General features: G+C 38.0%; 1 protein-coding gene across 1 annotated transcript in view; it reads left to right on the forward strand.

Moving 5' to 3' along the window:
• Window positions 1–10,828: 10,828 nt before the first annotated feature.
• LOC126808889 (uncharacterized) overlaps window positions 10,829–23,089 on the forward strand; it is a 95,772-nt gene continuing 83,511 nt past the window's right edge. The window contains exons 1-10 of the mRNA XM_050533935.2: window positions 10,829–10,975; window positions 12,121–12,263; window positions 13,149–13,226; window positions 14,183–14,388; window positions 15,625–15,730; window positions 16,533–16,629; window positions 17,931–18,102; window positions 18,865–18,974; window positions 20,224–20,272; window positions 21,242–21,273. Coding sequence (XP_050389892.2) covers window positions 10,969–10,975; window positions 12,121–12,263; window positions 13,149–13,226; window positions 14,183–14,388; window positions 15,625–15,730; window positions 16,533–16,629; window positions 17,931–18,102; window positions 18,865–18,974; window positions 20,224–20,272; window positions 21,242–21,273 — 1,000 coding nt within the window. The 5' untranslated portion in view covers window positions 10,829–10,968. The remainder of the gene's footprint in view (window positions 10,976–12,120; window positions 12,264–13,148; window positions 13,227–14,182; window positions 14,389–15,624; window positions 15,731–16,532; window positions 16,630–17,930; window positions 18,103–18,864; window positions 18,975–20,223; window positions 20,273–21,241; window positions 21,274–23,089) is intronic.

Below are 23,089 nucleotides of genomic sequence, written 5' to 3' on the forward strand. Positions count from 1 at the left end.
ACTATTTTTGTCACTGTCATAAGCCATTTTTATAACCACTGTAGTCTTAATCATCCGTCGCTACCCCGGACTTTGCGCAATAATTGTGTTTTAAACACTTCAGTTTAATCTTACTCAAGTAGTGAGGGTGGAGGGTGGGGGATGGGATGGGGGGGGTACCCATAAGTGGGACAGCCTGGGGACTCTTGTCATCTCATTCCGGGACTGTGCGTATCAAATATCAAACGAAACAAAATTGAAAACATCCTCCAATATAATTTTTCATTTCAATCACACTTCAGGTTTCCCAGAAATATAACACCTCAAATAAGTTAACACATCTACCACCACACATCTACGCTACAGCAGAACGGTGTTTAAGGGAGCTGAAAGCATCCAGGGAACCACAATGTTGTATTATTGGCGGGGAAAGCGGAACCGGTAAAACAGAGTCGTGTAAATGTATCGTAAAACATTTGGTTGATGTTTCTGGTGCTGTCAATAATCATCTGACCCACAAAATAGAACAGGTGAGTTCACAAAGTAGATCCGGAAATAGAACAGGCGAGTTCGCAAAATAGAACAAATAAGAACAGATGGGTTCATAAGGAAGTTCTAGAAATAGAATAGGTGATTTTATAAAACTGTTCTCAACATTTTATGCCAACACAGTATCTTGTTCAGTTTGCTAAAAGCACGTACCAAACAGAAACACAGTGAATGAATTAAAAAGGGACATTTATTGATATATTAATAAACGAGGTTCCGTTTAACTGGACATTTGGAATTAAAAACATATTGAAAGAAATATGCCGCGGGAAGAAGGGGATTTCAGCCGACAGTTCTCGAATGATGTCTTTATAAATATTTTAGCTCAATCCTCTACTAGAAGCTTTTGGTAATGCCCAGACTGTCATGAACGATAACTCTAGTAGATATGCCAAGTTAGTGGAAGTTAAATATAACTCACAGAATATAATATCAGGAGGTATGTAATCTATTGTATATGCTCTGAACACCATTCGTTATGATCTATGTGACACGCGCTTGATCTTTCTGCAACACAATGTGATACTCCATTCAGGAATGTAGAAAGTACTTTCGTGTGAACTATAAAAATACTGTTTAATTATTGTAAACTGCAGTGTGTCTGAAAAACCGATCATCGGATGAAATGATAGGATTGTTTATAATTTGCCATCCTTTTCAAATCTGGCTTAACGGAATGTTTATATTTGCATATTTTTAATGGAATTTTTAGCCTATTATTTGGCCGTTTTTCAAGAAAATTTCATCGTTTTGTCATTTTTCAAGTAATGTTCATTATTTTTCTTGTTTTTTTCAGCATATTTAAGAGAATATTTATTAGAGAAATGTCGAGTTGTCCATCAGAATGAACAGGAATTAAATTTTCACATATTTTATTGGATGTTGGCTGGTTTAACACCTGAAGAATGTCGAAGTTGTCTTTTAGATAAAAACAAACCTTACAGGTAGACAGTTTTGACTTTGAGATAAAAACAAACCCTACAGGTAGATAGTTTATACTTTTAGATAAAAACAAACCCTACAGGTAGACAGTTTATACTTTTAGATAAAACAAACCGTACAGGTAGATAGTTTATACTTTTAGATAAAAACAAACCCTACAGGTAGACGAGTTATACTTTTAGATAAAAACATAAAACCTCACAGAAAATATAATCTATGGGTTAATCGGGTTGTAGATCCGGTGATCCCAACAGACAGCCCTCACAATTGAGATGAACCCAGGATGATACTAGACTGAGCGTTCCGAAATTGAATCCCCAGTTTAGCGACATTCGAGTGACTGCACAGATACCTCACTCAACCATGACTGCTGAAACATATTAGTTGTGTTTAATTACGGCACGATTCTACTGTCACCACCTCCGTTGTCGAGACTGACGTAAATGTGATAGGACTGAAGTAATTTGACCGAAATTTTCACGTATTCCCTTTTCATTGTCTATTTCTTTAATTATTAAAGAGAGAACTGTCAGTTCTTTAACTGATCTTACCCAATGCCACTTTAAGTCGTTATTTTATCTAACCAAGTTCTGTTTCATGGTGTTCTCATTGTTTTGTTTCATGGTGTTCTCATTGTTTTGTTGCATTTTATTTTATATTTTCTCGTTATTTTGTTTTATATTGTCTCATTGTTTTGTTGTGTTTTGTTTTATATTTTCTCATTGTTTTAATTTGTATTTTCTCATGGTTTCATTGTCTTTGTTTTAGATATTCGCGTTGTTTTGTATTTTCTCATTGTTTTGCTGTGTTTGTTTTAGATATTCACATTGCTTGTTTATTTAGATATCTGGGTGGTAATGTACAAAATACGACAACACACATGACCCTAGACAACAAACAGAAATTCTGGGAAGTTAAAGAGTGTTTGAAATATTTGGGTTTTACTCAGGATGTAAGTTAAAATAAAAGATCTGGAACTCCATCAGGCCAAATCCTGATATAAAATGTCAGTAGTTGTTATCGAGCGATCTCTGATAATTCCTCAGAACATCAAATGTTTTTACTTCAACGGAATCGTTTCCAAGAAGAACTAACTGTAAGGTGGTTAAATAATAAATAACATTAGTGCATCGCCTACTTTTATTCAGTTGGTATGCACACTCCGTCTTAGCGCAATCAGCGCAGAACACTATTTCAGTTCATGTATGTATGCACTCAACAGACCAGTCGCTTTTTGTTTTATGTTGCTTTGTTTTGTTTTGGTTTTTTTTGGGTTTGGTAGGAGTTTTGGTGTCTGGAAACGTACCGTATCCTTTTTTTTTCGCATCAACCGGGAAAATGAAAACGGGCGTACACCATCCAGTGTGCAAGGAGTTTAAATTTGTCTAGAAAGCGCCGTTTCCGCATGTTATTCATGGTAGTCCAACTGTCAGGGGGGTCTGTTACCTGCACGGAACCTAGTCTTTTAAAACATATTTTCAATTTAACGCCATCAAATTAAAAAGTTGTGACTATTGAAAAGAAATTAGATTTAGGCATAAAGACTAGGAACATTCTAAAACTAATATTAATATCCATTCCTGCCTTTAGTTTAGTTTTAACATATTTTATTGCATCAAATAAAAACCCCAAAAAACTTTGGATACAATTAGATTGTATAAAAGTTCTCAAAAACTTACAAACGACTTTTTCATAAAGATAAATTTTATAAATAATATAATAATGCAATTTACCTGTAAAATCGAACATACATAATAACAGCGTATAGTCGTTCGGATGGGACAAAACCGAGGTCCCGTGTATACATTGGCATTCACGTAAAAGATCACTAGGTAGTTGGAATTCGATATAAGAGTAGGCCGTAGCACCGCAGTTCTGACACAATTTCCCCAAGACGCATGCCCGTCTTCTTTAGCCAAGTCGGTGCAAGTTAAAATAAATAGAAAAAAATCCGTGCATTAACGAATAAAAAACAAGTGGGTGTATGGGCCTTTTCTGCTTTTCTCTTATCTACTCACATTCAATTATATCTTTGAATTGTCAGATATCCCCTCACCGTCTCATATAACAACTTTTGGTCTTCGAAGGAATTATCAGTGAGCAGAAATTCGACCGTGATCTGTTATCGCTCTTCCTTCGGTCAGTTATATAGAAGGATAACCCGTTTCCCATTTTTTGCGTCACTTCCGTTCTTTCAAATGTTCGTTACGCATCTACCGTGACACCAATATTGCCCTTTAATTTCTTTATTTTTTTTGTCTTTATTTCTGTTTTACAGGATATATCTAGTGTTATCAATGTACTAGCGGCCATTTTACACATTGGGAATATAACATTTAGTAAAGATGCCAAAGATAACGCTCAGGTGACAAATCAAGAAGCTTTAAGGAACGGTAGGAATGATATTTAATATGAATATTTATATAGACTTGTGAACAATCAGAGATAATTGCAGAATGGGTCTAACATATATATACTCTTCAAAAAAGTAGGGGATATTGAAATGCAGGTTGTGATATGATAAACAGTCATGGACACTTGACATGCTTGAGAGTATGTTCAGATGAAGAACTTATCGCCCCAACAGAACCACTGAGCTGCAAGTGCGACACGCAATAGCCCCATACACGTGGGAGGGGTTCATTGTCAAATTTGACACTTCAAGGAAGGGTTGATGAAAACTGCCGCGTGCTGGTTTATCCTATCGATGTTTGCTTTCCTATTCTTGCATAAGATTTACTGTTTAGCGTATCTTTGCTTTAGTGTGTTACGTTTAAATTGCAATGAGACGTCTTCAACATGATGAACGTCTACGTGCTATTGGCATGCTTCAAATGGGTTCTACACGGCGAGCAGTAGCCAACATGCTTAATGTGTCACAGTCTGTGATCAGCAGACTGTGGAACCGGTACCAACAAACACACAATGTTGATGACAGACCTCGTTCAGGTCGTCCTAGAGCCACTACACAACCCCGGGATCGATACATTCGTACACAGGTCCTTCTAAATCGAGGACAAACGGCCAATCAGCTTTATGTAAACTTGTACCAAGTTACAGGAATTCAAGTTACACCCCAAACGATTAGAAATCGGCTACATACAGCCTATTTGCATGCGCGACGATCGCGTGTTGTGACTCCATTAACTCGCCAGCACATGGCAAACAGGCGTCAATGGTGTAGGCAGCGAAGAAATTGGGGTAATCGTCGATGGGCGCGTGTAATGTTCTCAGAGTCAGATGAGTCCAGATTTACTCTGGATTTCACCGATAGGCGTGCTCGCGTTTGGAGGCGTGTAAATGAGTCATACTAACGTTCAGACAGCATGACAGATTCGGGCGTGGGTCTGTTATGGTGTGGAGAGTGATCACCATGACTGGCAGAACTGACTTTCATATTGTTCAAGGAAGGGTCACTGGTGTGTACCACATCCTGGCTACGATAGTTTTGCCCTTTGCTCAACGTGCAGGTCGACGTTTCACCTTTCAAGATGATAATGCCCGTGCCCACCGCACTTGTGTCGTGAATGACTACCTCCAGCGTCACCATATTGTCCATATGCCTTGGTCAGCCACGAGTCCTGACCGTTCCCCTATAGGGCATGTCTGGGATATGATCGGGAGACGTGTTCGTCGACGTCAACGTCAACCGACAACACTGCAAGAATTGGTCGTGGCACTGCAAGAGGAGTGGGTCAGATTGTCACAAACCGTGATTGGACGGTTGATTAGGAGCATGCCACAACGAATTGCTGAATGTCTGAGGATTGGTGGGGCAATTACTCATTTTTAAGACAAAAATCAAAAACGTCCATTTTCACTTTTGTCAGTGTATCATTTTGCGAGTGAAATGGGGCCGTCAGATAAGCCGCCCATATGAACTGTTTATGTTCATGTGTAGGCAATTGGCCTGTTATTAACATACACTGGCAACTCTAATAAAAACAGCAGTGCATTTCCGCAGTTTTGTATTGTTTCTGAATATCCCCTACTTTTTTTGAAGACACAAACTAGGTCTTTTCGGGACTAACATATGGTTCAATTTTATTTCAATAATTCGCTTGCGCGTAAGGGTCTTAAGCAGTGGGGGGAAGCCGGAGCACTCGAAGAAAACCCACGAGGTTTGGCAGTGGACCCTATTGCTTGTTACGTACAACCGGGGAATTGAAACCACGCCAGTTGACTCAATGACAGACCTTATGATGCAACGAGCACGCGCTAACTATTCGGCCATCCAACCCCCAACATATATGGTCACGGGTAAAGTATGAAAATATGGTTTTCCCGCCTACTCCAGTTGAGGTGCACTATTTGTATAGGTTTCGCCTGACAGGAGTAGGCCGTAGGGCTGATTTCCGGGCACAATTTCTCGGATAGCACATGGTATGGCGTATGCCCGTCTTCATTAGCACAGTAGTTGCAGAGCAATAGAACCATGTAGTGTAAATAAAATATTATATTCAATTTACAGTGTCGGTGATATTAAGAATACCATTTGAAGATCTGATGTCGGGGTTAGTAGAAGATGTTATTACAACACGGGGTAAGTTATAGAGAGAGAGAGAAATGGAGTTTAACGTCCACTCGACACAAACTAGGTCATTTCGGGACTAACATATGGTTTAATTTTATTTCAATAATTCGCTTGCGCGTAGGGGTCTTTAGCAGTGGGAGGAAACCGGAGGACCCGGAGAAAACCCACGAGGTTGGACAGTCGACCCTACTCCTTGCCACGTACAACCGGGGATTCGAAACCACGCCAGTCGACTCAATGACAGGCTTTATGATATAGCGCGCGCACGCTAACCATTCAGCCATCCAACCCCCCAGGGTAAGTTATAATATCGGCGATAGTAGAAGATACCATTATAACACGGGGTACGTTTTAATGTCGGCGTTGGTAGAAGATATCATTATAACACGGGGTAGAAGATATTATAACAGGGGGTAAGAGTTAATGTCGGCGTTAGTTGAATATACCATTATAACGCGGGGTACGATTTAATGTCAGCGTTGGTAGAAGATACCATTATAGCATGGGGTAAGATGTGATGTTGGTAAAAGATATCATTGTAACATGGTGTAAGACATTGGCGGGTGAGGCATGGGCGGGTAAGGACATAAATTGTAAATTGAATAGGCTCGCAACCGAGTAGCGCTAATATTAGGGGTGGAGCAACCACTGCCCCAACCCTCCCACCCCACATGTTGAGAAATGGTCGAATATTCTAAATCTAAGAGTGTACAGATGCATTATCGTAGAATCTGTCTACTCAGTAAAACTGTCCATAAACTTCAAACATCATTTTTATTGGCAAGAATTACTTATGAGAATTCCATAAGACTTCCATTTAAGAATTATGTACAACCCCACCCCACTCACCCACTTGACATTTTGAAAGCTCCTCAGATATGGCTCATTATATTGCCCTTTCCCCATTTCTTTATCCTCCTTAGCCCTGTCGGTGCAGGCAAATAGGACGTTAAACGCCATTTCATTTCATTTCATTTCTAAATTTCTTAGCGAATGCTGTGCGCAATGGGGTACACGCAACAAGATATAATTATAACTTCTTGGGTACACAGGACCTCGTTTGTGCGTCCCACCCAAACGACTAGGCGATGTTCCCTGTCCCGCCCTCTGTCCTGTTATTACGAGCTTTTGAGTTATACGTAACGTCCAAATAAGGTCCGCTTTTCGTGAACGCGGTTTTCCGCCGTCAAAAAAGTCGGTCTAATGCAAATTTAAACAGCGAAAAAGCACACGCAAACGTGTACAAAGAAAACTGACCTTAGGATATTAAACATATTTTCTGGAATGTTGCAGGCAACTTCTCACAGAGTGTCGTTGCTTATTTATTCTTTCTTCTTTTCCAGGAGAACAAACCAAGATCTATTTAACTGTGGATCAAGCAATAGATAGCTGTGATGCCTTGGCTAAAACCCTCTACAGTCGACTATTCTCGTGGATAGTTAACGGTATAAATCAGATGGTTCAACCAGATGAAGACTCGGTGTAAGACTAGATTTTTTATTCACCCATTCCCCCCCCCTTTTTCATTAGCTCAGTCGGTGCAAAAAAGTAGGACGTTAAACCTCGTTAACATTTCATTGTATACACCCCCACAAATTAACATGGCCCATCCGTCTTAGTAAAAAGACTTCAACTATCGCAAATGTGAAATCAAAATTAAAAGAAATTAATTAGGGTTTAACGTCCTACTTTTCTGCTTTGCCAGGACAGTCGCGTTTCCGCCTACTTTTAGTAGAATTTTAACTCCTAAGCGTTCTTTTGTTTGAACACGGTAACTCGATTTTCCGTCCCATCTAAAAAACTAGACACTTTTACTTGTCAGCCTCCTAGTCCTTCACCACTGAAAGATCCCGACACAGTTTCACAGCCAACACCGGGATCGAACCCGGGACCTCCTGGTTACTCACTGAGCCACCGTAGCTCCTAAAATGTTATAAAGCTCCATTAATGTCAACAATGTATTCCATTTTCACTTTCGGGAACAGGACGTTCGGGTGGCCGAATGGTTAACACGTGCGCGTTGGATCAGATGGTCTGCCATTGAGTCAAGTGGCGTGGTTTCGATTCCCCACTTGTGCGTGACAAGGAGTAAGGTCGCCTGTCCAACCTCGTGGGTTTCCTCCCACAGCTAAAGACCCCTACACACAAGCGAATTGTTGAAATAAAACTGAAACATATCTTAGTCCCGAAATGACCTAGTTTGTGTAGAGTGGACTTTATTTAACCCCATCTCTCCCTTTCTCTTTCAGGGACAGCAACCTTTCTATTAGTATTCTTGATTTATTTGGTTTTGAAAATTTACAAACAAACAGTTTTGAACAGGTAAATTTCAGCTTAATAGAAGGTTTGATCTCGCTTTAACTCCGTACATCTTATCAAGCCCTTCACGTACTACCCTGCCTATTTCGGAACTGATTTCGATTGGCCACCGACCCAGTTGGGGGCCTAACAGATTCCTCGATCATCGCAAATACCAAATCTCGCTCTTTCAAAGCTAAAATGTCTACCTGTGATAATCGAGTTGCAAAGTTCAAGGTTCGTTCAATGTCAAGGTTTCCCTGGAGGTCGCCATGTTTGATTTGAATGTGTTTGTGTCACAACTTCTGATTGGACGCTACTGTTCGCATGTCTGCGGTAAAAGGAGATAACGTGGCTATACGTTCGGGATTTGCCGACCAAGCTAGCAGCGTCTAGATGTTGTAAGATTCTCGGTCGTTGCTTCAGGAACATTGTTAATTTTGTAGTAACCAGTACTAGATGTGCATTTACGCTGCTAATGTTCAGTTGTTTGATATATGTTTAGGTGTATATTTTTTTGCGAATATTAAGTTGTTTGCGTTTTCCAAAAGCAAATAAACGTTGCTCATGTTCAGCTGTTTTGTGTTTTTTAGATATGAATAAAGGTTGCTAATGTTCAGTTGGTTTGTGTTGCTTAGATGTAAATAAACGTTGCCAATAATGTTCAGGTGTTTCTGTTATTTTTAGATGTGTAATAACATTGCTAATGTTCAGGTGTTTGTGATTTTAGATTAAATAGACGTGGCTAATGTTCAGTTAGTGTATTTTAGCAGTTGTTTCTGTTATTCTTAGATATGTATAAACATTGCTAATGTTCAGTTGCCTTGTGTTTTTGAGATGTGTATTAAGGTTGCTAAAGTTCTCTTGTTTTGTCATTTTTTAGATGTGTAGTAACGTTACTAAAGTTCGATTGGTGTGTGTTTTTTTTAGATATAAATAAAGTTTGCTAATATTCAGTTGGTTTGTATTGTTTTAGATGTAAATAGACGTTGCTAATGTTCTGTTGTTTTCTGCTATTTTTAGATGTAAATAAACATTGCTAATAATGTTCAGATGGTTTGTGTTGTTTGGATGTAAATACAGGTTGCTAATAATGTTCAATTCTTTTATGTTTTAGATGTGTATAAACGTTGCTAATGAACAACTACAGATGCATTTTGTAGATCACGTGTTTAAGCTAGAAGAAGCTGATTGTGTTTCTGAAGGCATTGTATCTTGTTCTGTCACAGTTCCATGGACAGATATGGTCATATCGTTATTCTTAGAGGTACTAATCTATTCAATTTGTTCCTTTTATTATAAAATAAAAATTTGAAAAATATGTAACAACGGCGATTAAATGTAACGGTTTCTTGGACCAAAAACTGATGGGTATCTGATTGATATGAAGAATGAGAATATTATTGTAGAAGATATTTTATCAATTAACCGAACACTTGTATATTTTTGGGGCCACGGTGGCTAAATGTGTAAGAAGCTGACTCGCTAATCTGGAGGACGCGGGATCGCTCCCGGTGTTATCGCCCCCGGTGTTGGCCGAGGAAGTTCATTGGGACTTTCCGGTGTGGTTTTCCCTTGCCAGTGGTGCAGGACGAAGAACCGAGGTCCACATTGGTGTGCCGATAAAAGATCCCTTGGCAGTTGAATTCCCTCATAGCACATTGTATGGCGTATGCCCGTCTTCATTAGCCCAGTCGGAGAAGAACAGTGGGACGTTAAACCTCATTTCATTTCAACTCATTTATATATTTTGACAGAAAGGGTGTGGTGTATTAGCTTTATTAGATGAAGAATGTGGTTTCCCTAAAGCTAGTGATAAAACATTAGCCACAAAATTACACCAAGGACCAGGTAATATTTTATTAATAAGCATTGAATAGTATAATTATTCTCTGTTAAATCTTATAATAATAAAACATTATAGCAACCAAATTACACCACAGACCAGGTAAAACAAGTCCAGGAACTGACCATGTTGTCGGATGAAATTCAAAAATCTAATTCACCACATCGATGTAGAATGTTTAAAGAAGAAGCATGCCGATTTTCATGTCGATCGGATTCGAATTGACGGAGCCGTGGGCTTTTTCGAAGAGCGTCACCCCAACAACAAGAACAAGATAAGTAGCGGTTAGCGACCAGTCCCTGGTCCAATAAATACGTCGTACGATTAACACATGACACAATTATGTGGAATACAACAGGATCCATTCACTTGAATTGATATTTGCTGTTTATGTCTTTCAATATCTGTGTAGTTCGTCTTATTGGTTTTATTTGCGTGTCGTACTTACTATTACAAGTTTATTTCTGGCAAGGTTTCGACGACGGTTCTCCCGACTTATACAGCTAATATAATTTTTCTCTGTTTAATTGGCTAAGTGCGTAAGACGCTGGCTCGCTAGTCTGGGGGTTGCGGGTTCGCTCCCGGTGTTGGTCGAGAAAGTTCATCCCGAAATGAACCGGTTTGTGTCGAGTGGACGTTAAACCCCATTTCTCTCTCTCTCTTTCTCTTTAAAGGTAAGAAGTATAAGAGGATTTACAAAGAACCACGTGATGGTGGCGTGACGTTTACGGCTGTACATTATGCAGGGGCGATAACCTACACTCTGACTGGAATCCTGGATAAAAACAGAGATAAATTACGTCATCATTTATCTTCCACCATGAGATGTAAATATCCTGTTTTTTTACCCGTCTGTTCATAATCGGGAGTAATAACTGTTAGATTAAAGATGCATTATGTAAGAGCTAAATCTAGCTACTGCAGGTCTTTATTTTGGCTTCAAATGTTATATAGATTATTATTTGGATATTTATTAACATGACATGCCTATAATCAACTCCCTAGATCACCGGGTGGTCGAGATTTAAATGGATAGAAATACGATCGCCTTTTAATAATTTGATTTAAAAATGGATAATCGAGACTAAATCTCGATTGTAAAGTATCGTCGCTACGATAATAAACAATTTACGCTACATCTTCAAACACTGATATCTTCGCTCAGAATGTATTTTTTTTTTTTATTATCTACTTTTGAACTATTATATAGCAAGAAAGGTCAACTCATTATCTAAATCTTACATAATGTATCTTTAAGTGGAGACGCTGTTTTTATTTCCTCTCGTTATGTCTTAATACATTCATATTTGTCATCACTTTTGCCTGATGGTGGCGTCGCCTCCTGTAAGTGGTGCAGGGTGGAAGCATCCAGTGTTGAATTTACCTGTGGTTTAGCAGTCTGAATCCTAGAGCCTCAAGGTGGGGGGGGGGGCATATGTCTCCGACGGATCATATGTCTCAGACGGGTCATGTATCTCGGGGAGGAGGGGCAATATGTCTCCGACGGATCATAATATGCCTGCGTCGTATCATATGTCTCGGGAGGATTCATATGTCTCAGGTGGATCATAAATTCGTCAAAGAAGGAACAGCTTGTGTCTGTCGGTGCGTATCCCCTTCTCTGTTTGACTTTTAAAACTTAAAAGAAAATTGCTGACATTGTTTATCACTGCGTAAGGACAATTACGCAAATCTTCACTTCTTTTCCCCGTTTAATTCCTTAATGAATCTTGTGAACGCAGCACAAGACAGGCTTCTCGGTGGACTTATCAAAACTTCGATCAGATTTAAGGAAGAATCTTTTTGAAATTCGAGCAGAACAGTGGAACGTTAAACCCCATTCCATTTCTTTTAGTGTGTTTAATTTGGTTTGATAGCTAGCCCTGACGCCCGTGTCACTAGTAACACCCCATACATATGTATTTAAATGCTTGCTTAATGAACTTTTTTTTCTTTTTTTTTTTTTAATTAGCCAGCAGTAACTTATTATTTAAAGATTTATTCCAAACAAGAATGAGTAAAATGGGTTCCCTAACAACTAGTAATCGTCAAGTCTCCATGAAGAAAAGTAATAAACAGTCTAATGTCTTCACGAAGATGAAATTCAATAAACAGGTGCGATATGATCTTTGTGGGTAACCATTGGTGGATGTAGGATGTCGATGGTGATCTGGGGCTCATATTTGGATCCAGTGGCGGGGGGTGGGAGTGGGTAGAATGGTTAACGCGTACGCGTTGGATCAGTAGGTCTGTCATTGAGGCAACTGGCGTGGTTTCTATTCCACGCTTGTACGTGACCAGGAATAGGGTTGCCTGTGGGTTTTCTCCGGGTATTCTTCTACAGCTAATTATTAGAATAAAATTGAACCATATGTTTGTCCCGAAATAAGCTAGTTTGTGTTGAGTGGACATTAAACCCCATATCTCTCTCTATCGTGGATCTACAGTAAATGTTATCTAAATTATTAATTAGACATTAAATAACTTATCCAGACCATAATCAACTCTCGATGTCATCGCTAGCCTGCAATATTTTACTGGATTATCGAGACTATGTTTTTTATCGTACCGACTTTAGTAATGATGATCGAGGCTAGGCCGAAAATTCAATGCTAAATTCTTGGTTCAGAGTGGATCAATTTGACTGGAATTTTCATCAAATTCCCTTTACATTATCAAATTTTTAACTATTATAGTACGAACTGCCAGCTCTGTATCTTTAAATTTTAAAATGGATAATCAAGACTTCCTTTATTATCGTTACAATTGTACTTGACATTAGTTTGTGAATACTTCAAAACCTGATAACTCCGCTCTTAAAGGACTAATTCGACTGAAATAAAAATGGCTTTCTCATTATCTATTTTTGGCTATTTGTAGCAAGGACGATCAGCTATTTATCTAAATCTTACATAATGTATCTTTAAGTTATTTTAGTCTAAAATTCGCATAATGAAATAAGTATTCATATTTTGCTCCCTCTTTAATATTTTTTTATAGGTCCGTAGAAGTAGAATCGGTCAACCAAACAAACATGTCACCAGAAGACCACCAGCCACAATGTCTTATCATTTCAGGGTGAGTGACGTCATATATTTCTATAAAATAAATTATTTTTGCCATTAATCAAACTGGACATTTGCTTTATCATAATCAACATGGACGTTTTCAGAGTATGTGAAAGCCGCGGAGGCAATCTGATTAAAATACAGATTTATATTTCGTTTCGTTTCCTTTTATTAAACTTCCGATGGCCTGCACTAAACGAAAATCTGACCGGTTGCAGTGAAAGTCAGCGGTCATACGGGTGACTTTTGACCCTATGACGTCAGATATTTGATTAACTAATCAGCGTTGCTGTTTCTAGTGGGTTACCCACGGTTCGGTGTACCTCACGACAAAAACTCGTCGTAACAGACCGTTTCATTGGCTAAACCCTCACATCAATCAGAACACGGGTTATATAACAACTAGTGTATTAAAGACAAGTTAAACGAAAATTTGAACTATAAAAAAACGAAACAAAATGGGATTTGCGTTTTAATCAGATTGCCGCGGTGGCTCAGTGAGTAAGAATTTGCTGGCTAATCAGGAGATCATAGTTCTTCGCCAGTGTTTGCCGAGAAAGTCCCTCGGTAATTTCCGGCGCAGCTTCCCCTTGTTAGTGGTGCAGGACGCCTCGGGACGAAGGGTCCGATAAGAACAATGTCTAGTCGTTTGGGTGGCACAAAAAGACGGATCCCCGTGTATACATTGGAATGGACGAAAAATAGCCCTTGATAGTTGGAATTAGAAATAATCGTAGCATATTGTATGAAGAGAGAGAAAAATGGGGTTAAACATCCACTCGACACAAACTAGGTCATTTCGGGACTCACATATAGTTCGATTCTCTTTCAATAATTCGGTTGCGCGTAGGGATCTTTACCACTTGGATAAAACCCACGTGAATGGGTGACGATAAAGACATGCACGTTAATTATAATTAAAAACGGTGTCGTATTGTTTACCTTGTATTTCATTTTAAAACACAGAATTCATTAAAAGATATGATGACGAAGATAAGTTATTGTCAGACACATTTCGTGAGATGTTTTAAACCCAACAGCGAAAAGAAGCCATCAGTGTTTGTCAGAGATTATATTCAAGCGCAGCTTCGCTACACGGGTGTGATAGAAACGGTCAGGATTAGAAAAAATGGCTACGCTCACAGGATTCGATTCATTGATTTTCTTGACAGGTAATAAATACTTTATAATACTTTGGGGGCATTTAGTAACTCGACAGAGCAATAAACTATAACACATACGTATGAAAAAATACATCTACTTATTTATTTCATCGACGTTTCAATGACTATTCTTTCCACGTTTGGGGATCATGTGGCTAAGTGGGTAAGGCGCTGGCTCGCTAGCCTGGAGGTCGGGTGTTCGATCCCTGCATTGGCCGAGAAAGTTCATCCCTTGTCAGTGATGCAGCAGGACGGAGGGCCTGACAAGGACAGCTGTCTAGTCCTTCGGATGAGACGAAAAACCGAGGTCCCGTGTATACACTGGAATGCACGTAAAAGATCTCTTGGCAGTTGGAATTCGATATAAGAGTAGGCGATAGTGCCGCTGCCCGGGCAAAATTTCCCTCATAGCACACTGTATGGCGTATACCCGTCTTCATTAGCCCAGCATAGGAGCAGAACAGTAGGACGTTAAACCCCATTTTATTTCATTTCTTTCCACATTTTCAATATAGTATCACTTGTTTAGGGCAATTATATGTAGACATAACAACAATGTTTAAATCCAGCTGTTTATGTTTTATCATATATAAATGATGTTGTTTGTGTTTAATCATATATATAGATGTTTAAATGGGATTGTTTACGTTTTATCGGATGTTAAAATTGAATTGTTTTCGTTTGATGAGATATAGCCGTTTAAATGGAGTTGTTTTATCAGCTATAGCTGTTTAAATAAAGTTGTTTATGTTTTATCAGATATAGATGCTAAAATGGAGTTGTTTATGTTTTATCAGATATAGAGTTGATTACGTTTTATCAGATATAGATGTTTAAATGGAGTTGTTTTATATTTCATCAAGTACAGATCACGAGTGGTCGAGATTTAAATGGACTGAAATACGATCGCCTTTTAATAATTTAATTTAAAAATGGATGATCTAGACTTAGTCTCGATTGTCAAGTACAGTTGCTACGATAATAGATTTTTGAATGGAGTTGTTTATGTTTTATCAGATACAGATGTTAACAAAAAAGAGTTGTTTACGTTTTTTTTCAGATATAGGTGTTTAAATGGAGTTGTTTTATATTTCATTAGGTATAGCTGTTTAAATTGAGTGGTTTATCTTTTATCAGAAATATGTATTTAAATGGAGTTGTTTTACATTTAATCAGATATAGATGGAGTTGTTTATCCTTTATGAGATGTGAATGTTTAAATGGAGTTGTTTTATATTTTATCAGATATAAATGTTTAAATGCAGTATCATCAAGGACGAATAAAAGAAATATCACCCAGGTCGATCAAATTAGCAATATTTTAACCAGATGGCGGATTGAAAATTTTAAGGTAAATTATCTTTTATCATTTTATGACCTATAAAGTCAAACTGTTGTCTTTGTTCAAATTTTGTTTTATCTCTCTCTCTCTCTCTCTCTCTCTCTCTCTCTCTCTCTCTCTCTCATGCGTAAGATTTTGTTTTAATAGGGGCGGATTGGATTAAAGGGGGCAATGGCGCCTCTCTATCTCTCTCTCTCTCTCTCTCTCTCTCTCTCTTTGGCATGATGCTCTCTCTCTCTCTCTCACTTTGGCATGATGGTCTGTTTATGGGGAGATTGCAATCCAACATAGAAACTTGTAAATTTGTGTATATATGCCCGTCTTCTTTAACCCAGGAAGGTTATTTTATATCACTCCATTTCCATATAAATTGTCGTTGTGTTTTATTTTGTTGATTTAAATCGCTAAACAATCTGATTAAAACACAGATCCTATTTCGTTTCATTTTTTATAGTTCAAAATTTCTTTTTACTTATCGTTACTACACTACACTATACAACCCGCGTTCTGGATGATGTGAGGGATTAGACAACGAAACGGTCTGGGTTTTTTGGCGTGAGGTGCACGGAACTGTGGGTAGTGCACTAGAAACATCAACGCCGATTGGTTAAGCGAATGTCTGACGTCATACGGTCAAAAGCCGCTCGTATGACCTCTGACGCGAAATCCCACTACATGTACAAGTGATCGGATCTTCGTGAAGTGTAGGCCATCGAAAGTATAAAAAAACGAAACGACATGTAAATCAGTATTTTAATCTGACTGATCGCTAAATGACAATGAAGGATTATACTGTTTTTCATGTTAACAGATTGGGAAGACGAAGGTTTTCTTACATCATGGTCAGACTGGACGACTAGATACTGCTGAAAGTTACTTTTTACGTATGATTGTCAAGGCGCAATCAGGTTTGTATTCTAGTTCTAAATTAAAGCTACTAAATATACTGGTAGTTTAGTTCTTTTTAACATATTTGCCCATACGAAATACCATTAATCAATAAATCAACCAAACAGTCAATGAAACAGTCCGGATGATAAAATGTGAACCAGATAAATATATTTAAATTTAATAGCTCAAGGGTATAGTCTTGTAAATTCCAACCCCAGTTACGTTACGAACCATGGCAGGGTTGGGGTTTGTTTTCAATAAGAATCTAATGGACATAGCTAAGGAATTAAAATCTACATTAAAATAGTAATGTGCGAACACGAGTCAAAAAGGATCCCAAAACAGAGTTGCTTCCCTTACAATCATTAAGGCATTTACTCTGTGGTATTTACGTTGCATGGTCAGTCTGCGTCGGGTGAACAACCGTGAATATACAGAATCAACCGAATTACTATTTTGTTATTATTCCATAAAAAGAACAAATCACAGATGATAGTATTCTTAAAAACGAATCAAAGGTTTGTGGAATAGAATCGGGTTTAGCGTCTGCTGAAATACAATACGTCGGTTATTTTTGTCAACAATTACTGGGGAAATTGTGCAACCGCGTCTTCGCCTGCTCATTTTCGAATTCCAAACGTGAATTGAATCTTTGAGCTCGGATATGGCCAGCTTTCCGTGAAAAGTACATACATCAATTTTTGAATATTTTATGTCCCCATGGCAACCAGTAGCCACCTATAATTAGTGCCGGCTTGACAAACTGAAGCCCAGGGCCTCGAGATCTAGGATTTACCTATAGGCTTGACAGGCTGAAGTCTAGGGCCTCAAGATCCAACGGGCCAATTGCAAGGTGTATGATATTTTCGAGACTGTCATAAGCCATGAAAGCCATGGTGGCTAAGTGAGTAAGACGCTGGCTCACCAGCTTGGAGGTCTAGAAAGATCATCGAGATTTTCCGGTGATTTTCTTCTTGTCAGTGGTGCAGGACGGAGAGCCTGACAAGGACAGCGGTCTAGTCCTTCGGATGGAATGGAAAACCGAGGTCCCGTGTACATATTGGCAAAATTTCTCTCATAGTTCCATTCATTGTGATAATCCTTTCATCATGCTCGACTTTGCTTGCTCAATTCTGTTAAAAAATCCCTTTCATCTATTCGTGAGAGTTTGGGTGGGGGGGGGGGCTCATAGATGGAATAGCCTAGGGCCTCTCTTCTTCTGAATCCGGCCCTGCGTATAATGTTATTATTTTTTAGGTTTTGATCAATTTACCAATTAAATGTTGAATTATTATTTATTTTAATTTAAACCATTTAGTGATTCGAGGATTTGGTGTACGGAGGAAAATGGTTATAAAATATTCCAAGAGAGAGAGAAATATGTCCCATGTAGAAGTGTTTGGTAATTTAATTGGTAGAAATCAAAAGAGAGTGTTCCAGTTATTAGACGTACAGAGAGACTATGATACGGCCAAATTCGAACGACAACAGTAAGCGTACTATTATCACAAATGTGATCCGAGAACAATCCCTTCTCCCAAGTAGAATTGTCTCAGTAGGTATCTGAAAGAGAATCGGTTTCAGACGAGTTATTTGCCTCGGAGTTGGAAATTGGAATCAGACCAGTTATTGGATAACCTCGCTTACCGACATGGACGTAACAGACTTTAGTCATATACTTAGTCATAGTTTGGTGTTTTTTGTGAATTAGTTCCACGGTACAGGCGCCTGTGGTCTTTTGTAGTGAGAGGAAACCGGAGGACCCGGAGAAATCCCACGAAGTTGGACAGGCGACCCTACTCCTTGTCACGTACGAGTGGGTAATCGAAACCACGCCACTTGACTCAATGACAGACCTTAAAATGCAACGCACACGCGTTAAACATCCCCCTCCCTGACTAGGGGGAACCAAACTGAAATTTCGCATCACACCATCTTGACTCCTTTTACTTTTTTAAATCATTATCTCATACTTTATTGCGGTGCTTGTATAGTTTTATTATTGCGGTGCTTATATAGTAGTTTGATTATTCCGGTGTTTATAAAGTTGTATTAATGCGGTGCTTATATAGTTTTCTTATTGCGGTGCTTATATAGTTTTATTAATTAATGCGGTGTTTATATAGTTTTCTTATTGCAGTGCAGTTTTCTTACTGCGGCGCTTATATTGTTTTATTATTATGGTGCTTATATAGTTTTTAAAAGTGTCCTTTCGTTTTATTATTACACTGAATATATAATTTTAATTACAGAAAAGACGAGGTTGAAACAGCAATTAATCTCTTTGATTCTGCTTTTGAAGAGGAGCCAGAATATATCAATCTTAATCTTATCAGCAGAGATGAATTACAACTACCAGAAAGTAAGTACATTTATTATAAAATATAATGGGGGTTGGGTGACCGAATGGTTTAAACCATAAGGTCTGTCATTGAGTCAAGTAGCATGGTTGGGATTCCCTGCTTGTACGTGACAAGTGTGGTAGCGTCGCCTGTCCAACCCCGTGGGCGTTTCCGCGTCTTCCCATGAACCATATGTTAGTACCGAAATGATGTGCATTGAAGGGTCATTTTTCTAGACATTTAATTAGATCAACCCATTCCCTGACCTTTGGCAAGATCTACCATGTTTAGGGTCTTGGATAGAATCCAACAGGATTAATTATTGAATAATTTCTGGTGACAGATTAATATTATTCTGCATCACCTGTGCTCAATAAAGTATTGTTAATATGTGATAAACGTACACGATGTCGTGTAATTAAAAGAACCCTCGGCAGTTGGAATTCACTGAAAAATAGGTGGAAACTTAACTCTTTCCCTGATAGCACAATAAGCACAATGTATGATATCTGATCCTCTTCATTACCTCAGTTGTTATCCATTTCATTTCATTTATTATCTGTTATAATTAGTATTTATATTTTAGAGAAATCGTATTATTTCGATCTATTAATCAGTACTGATATTTTAGAGAGATCGTATTATTTAGCTGTATTAATTAGTGTTTATATTTTAGAGAGAACGTATTATTTAGCTGTATTGATTAGTATTGATATATGAGAAGATCGTATTATGTAACTGTAACAATTAGAATTTATATTTTAGAGATGTAGTATTATGTAACTGATGTTTTAGAGAGATCGTGTTATTTAACTGACTGTATTAATCTATATTTATATTTAAGAGAGTTTTCTTTATTTAGCTATATTAATTATTATTTATATTTTTAGAGATATCGTATTATCTAATTGTAATAATAATTACTTATATTTTAGAGGGTTCGTATTGTTTAGCTGTATGAATTAGTATTTATATTTTTAGAGAGATCATATATAGTGAGATCATATCATTTAACTGTAATAATTTATATTTATAGTGAGATCGTATCATTTAACTGTAATAATTAATATTTATATTTTTAGTGAGATCGTATTATTTAGCTGTAATAAATGATATTTATATTTTCAGAGAGTCCGTATTATTTAACTGTCATAATTAGTAATTATATTTTAGAGAGATCGTATTATTTAACTGTAATAATTAGTATTTATATTTTAGAGAATCGTATTATTTATCTGTAATATTATTAGTAATTATTTTTTTTTTTAGAGAGTTTGAGTTATTTAAATGTTGTAGAAGTGAGCAGCGAGCATAGAAAGTAAGTAGGCCTAACATAGAACACATAGAATTATTTAAGACATTTTGTTGGTTAGGGGTTACGGCGCCTAGTTGTCTAAGCTTGCGCTGTAGATCATAAGGCCCCTTGTCTATTAAGTATGTCACGCAAATAAGTTCACATCACGTCGTGAGTACGGTAACTACTAGTTGACGAGTTGAAAATACCATTTAATTAGAGTAAGAGAAAGTTATTAGTATATAATGTTGTAATTAACACTCCTTGGTATATTATTATTTGTTACCACGCAACAAATGTGAAAAACTGTTGGTTTATTATATTATGTTACTAGGAAACATGTATAAAAAAGGTGTTGGTTTATTATATGTGTTACTGGGTAACAATAATAAAAATGTCTTGGTTTGTTATATCTGTTACTAGGAAACGAGAATAAAGATGTGGCGGTTTATTATATGCGTTACTAGGCAACAATAATAAAAGTGTGTTGATTTATTATATCCGTTACTAGGCAACAAGTGTAAATGTTTTGGTTTATTATATCTGTTATTACGCAACGAGAACAAACCTGTGTAGGTTTATTATATCTGTTACAATGCAACGAGTATAAACATGTGGTGGTTTATTATATGTGTTACCAGGCAACAATAATACAACTGTGTTGGTTTATTATATCTGTTACTAGGCAACAATAATAAATATGTGTTGGTTTATTAAATCTGTTACTAGGAAACAATAATAAATATTTGTTGGTTTATTATATCTGTTACTAGGCAACGAAAATAAACACGTGTTGGTTTATTATATATGTTACTAGACAACACGTATAAATGTTTTGGTTTATTATATCTGTTACTAGGCAACAATAATAAATATGTGTGGGTCGGTTTATTACGATATTTGTTACTAGGCAACAAGTATGTAAATATGCTGGTTTTATTGTATCGTTACTAGGCATCAAAACTAAATGTGTTTTATTATATTTGTTACTAGGCAGCAAGACGACAGTGTATCAGATCAATCAGGTAGGTTCTCTATATTAATATTTCTTTTATTTTATTCTTCTCAATAGTATATTGGTCGCTAAACGTGTCCAGGGTGTACATGTAGCGATGCTCTGTCTCGTTTAATCTTTGCGCCAAAATAAAAACAATTTCGAACTTCGATATGATCTATACCGCAATAATGTCTAGAGTAAATAAATGAAATGAAATGGGGTTTGACGTCCTACTGTTTTGCTCCGAACTGGGGTAATGAAGACGGGCATACGCCATACAGATACAGTGTGCAATGAGGGAAATTTTGCCCGGACAGCGGCACTATATCGAATTCCAACTGTCAAGGGATCTTTTACGTGCCCGCCAGTGTGTACACGGGACCTCGGTTTTTTCGTTTCATCCGAATGACTAGACAGCTGTCCTTGTCAGGCCCTCCTTCCTGTAACACTGACAAGGGGGAACCACGCCGGAAAATCTGAGTGAACTTTCTCAGCCAATACAGGAATCGAACACCCGACCTCCAGGCTAGCGAGCCAGCGTCTCACCCACGTAGCCACCATGACCCCCCAATGTCTAGAGTAAAACCAGGAACCGTTTAGAATAAAACCAGGCACCGTCTAGAGTAAAACTAGGCACCATCTAGAGTAAAACCAGGCACTGTCTAGAGTAAAACTAGGCACCATCTAGAGTAAAACCAGGCACCGTCTAGAGTAAAACCGGGCACCGACTAGAGTAAATTAGAAATTACAATACAAAAGTTTAAAAACTAAATGTAAATTTGTTTATATATACATTCGTATTACATAAGTGTTCCCCAAACTTCCCTTGTCCTCTGTCGGAAAACCTACACGAATCTCGTATGAGGTTTAGTTTGTATTTATTAATTAGACCCTTGTGATGTATATCACATTTACAGGAACCGTCTAGAGTTAAACTATACACTGCCTTGGATGAGTCCATGTTTCATCCCTCCCTACCGCCAGGGGATTTCACTTCGTCAGTGTTGCATGACTGAGGGCATGGCAAGGGGCAACGTGTAGTCGTTTGGATGGGACGAAAAACCGAGGTTCCGTGTACACATTGGCGTTCACGTAACAGAACCGTTCAGAATTGTAATTCGAAATAAGAGTAGGCCATAGTGCCGCTGTCCGGGCAAAATCACGCTAATAGCGAGAGAGAGTGAAATGGGGTTTAACGTCCACTCGACACAAACTAGGTTATTTCGGGACTAACATATGGTTTAATTTTATTTTAATAATTCGCTTGCGCGTAGGGTTTTTTTAGCAGTGGGAGGAAACCGGGGTCCCAGAGAAAACCCACGTGATTGGACAGGCGAACCTACTTCTTGTCACGTACAACCGGGGATTCGAAACCATGCCAGTTGACTCAATTATAGGCTTTATGATACAGCGCGCACGTGCTAACCGTTCGGCCACCCCCCCCCCCCCACGCTAATAGCACACTGTGGCATATTCTCGGCGCCATTAGCCCAGTCGGTGCAGAGCAATAGGACGTTTAGCCCCATTTCATTATGGAGTTCACAAACACTCCCTTTCGGAAATCCTATATGAATCTCGTATTAGATTGTATAATTAAATCGTGTTGTTGTATATATGATATATACGTTTATTAATCACTACCGGTACATACAAGTCAAGATATAAACTCTCTCTCTCTCTCTCTCTCTATCTCTCTCTATCTCTGATCGATGGATGTTAAACAACTGCTGTTTGTCAGCCCAAAAAAGCCTTTTATGAAGATTGTATTTAAAGAGGAGCCAACACTTCAGCCACAACCGTTTATTGCCCCTGTCACCGAAACCTATTTAATGATCTACAGGTCA

The sequence above is a fragment of the Patella vulgata genome, chromosome 1, assembly GCF_932274485.2.
Source record: "Patella vulgata chromosome 1, xgPatVulg1.2, whole genome shotgun sequence".
NCBI classification, from domain to species: domain Eukaryota; kingdom Metazoa; phylum Mollusca; class Gastropoda; family Patellidae; genus Patella; species Patella vulgata.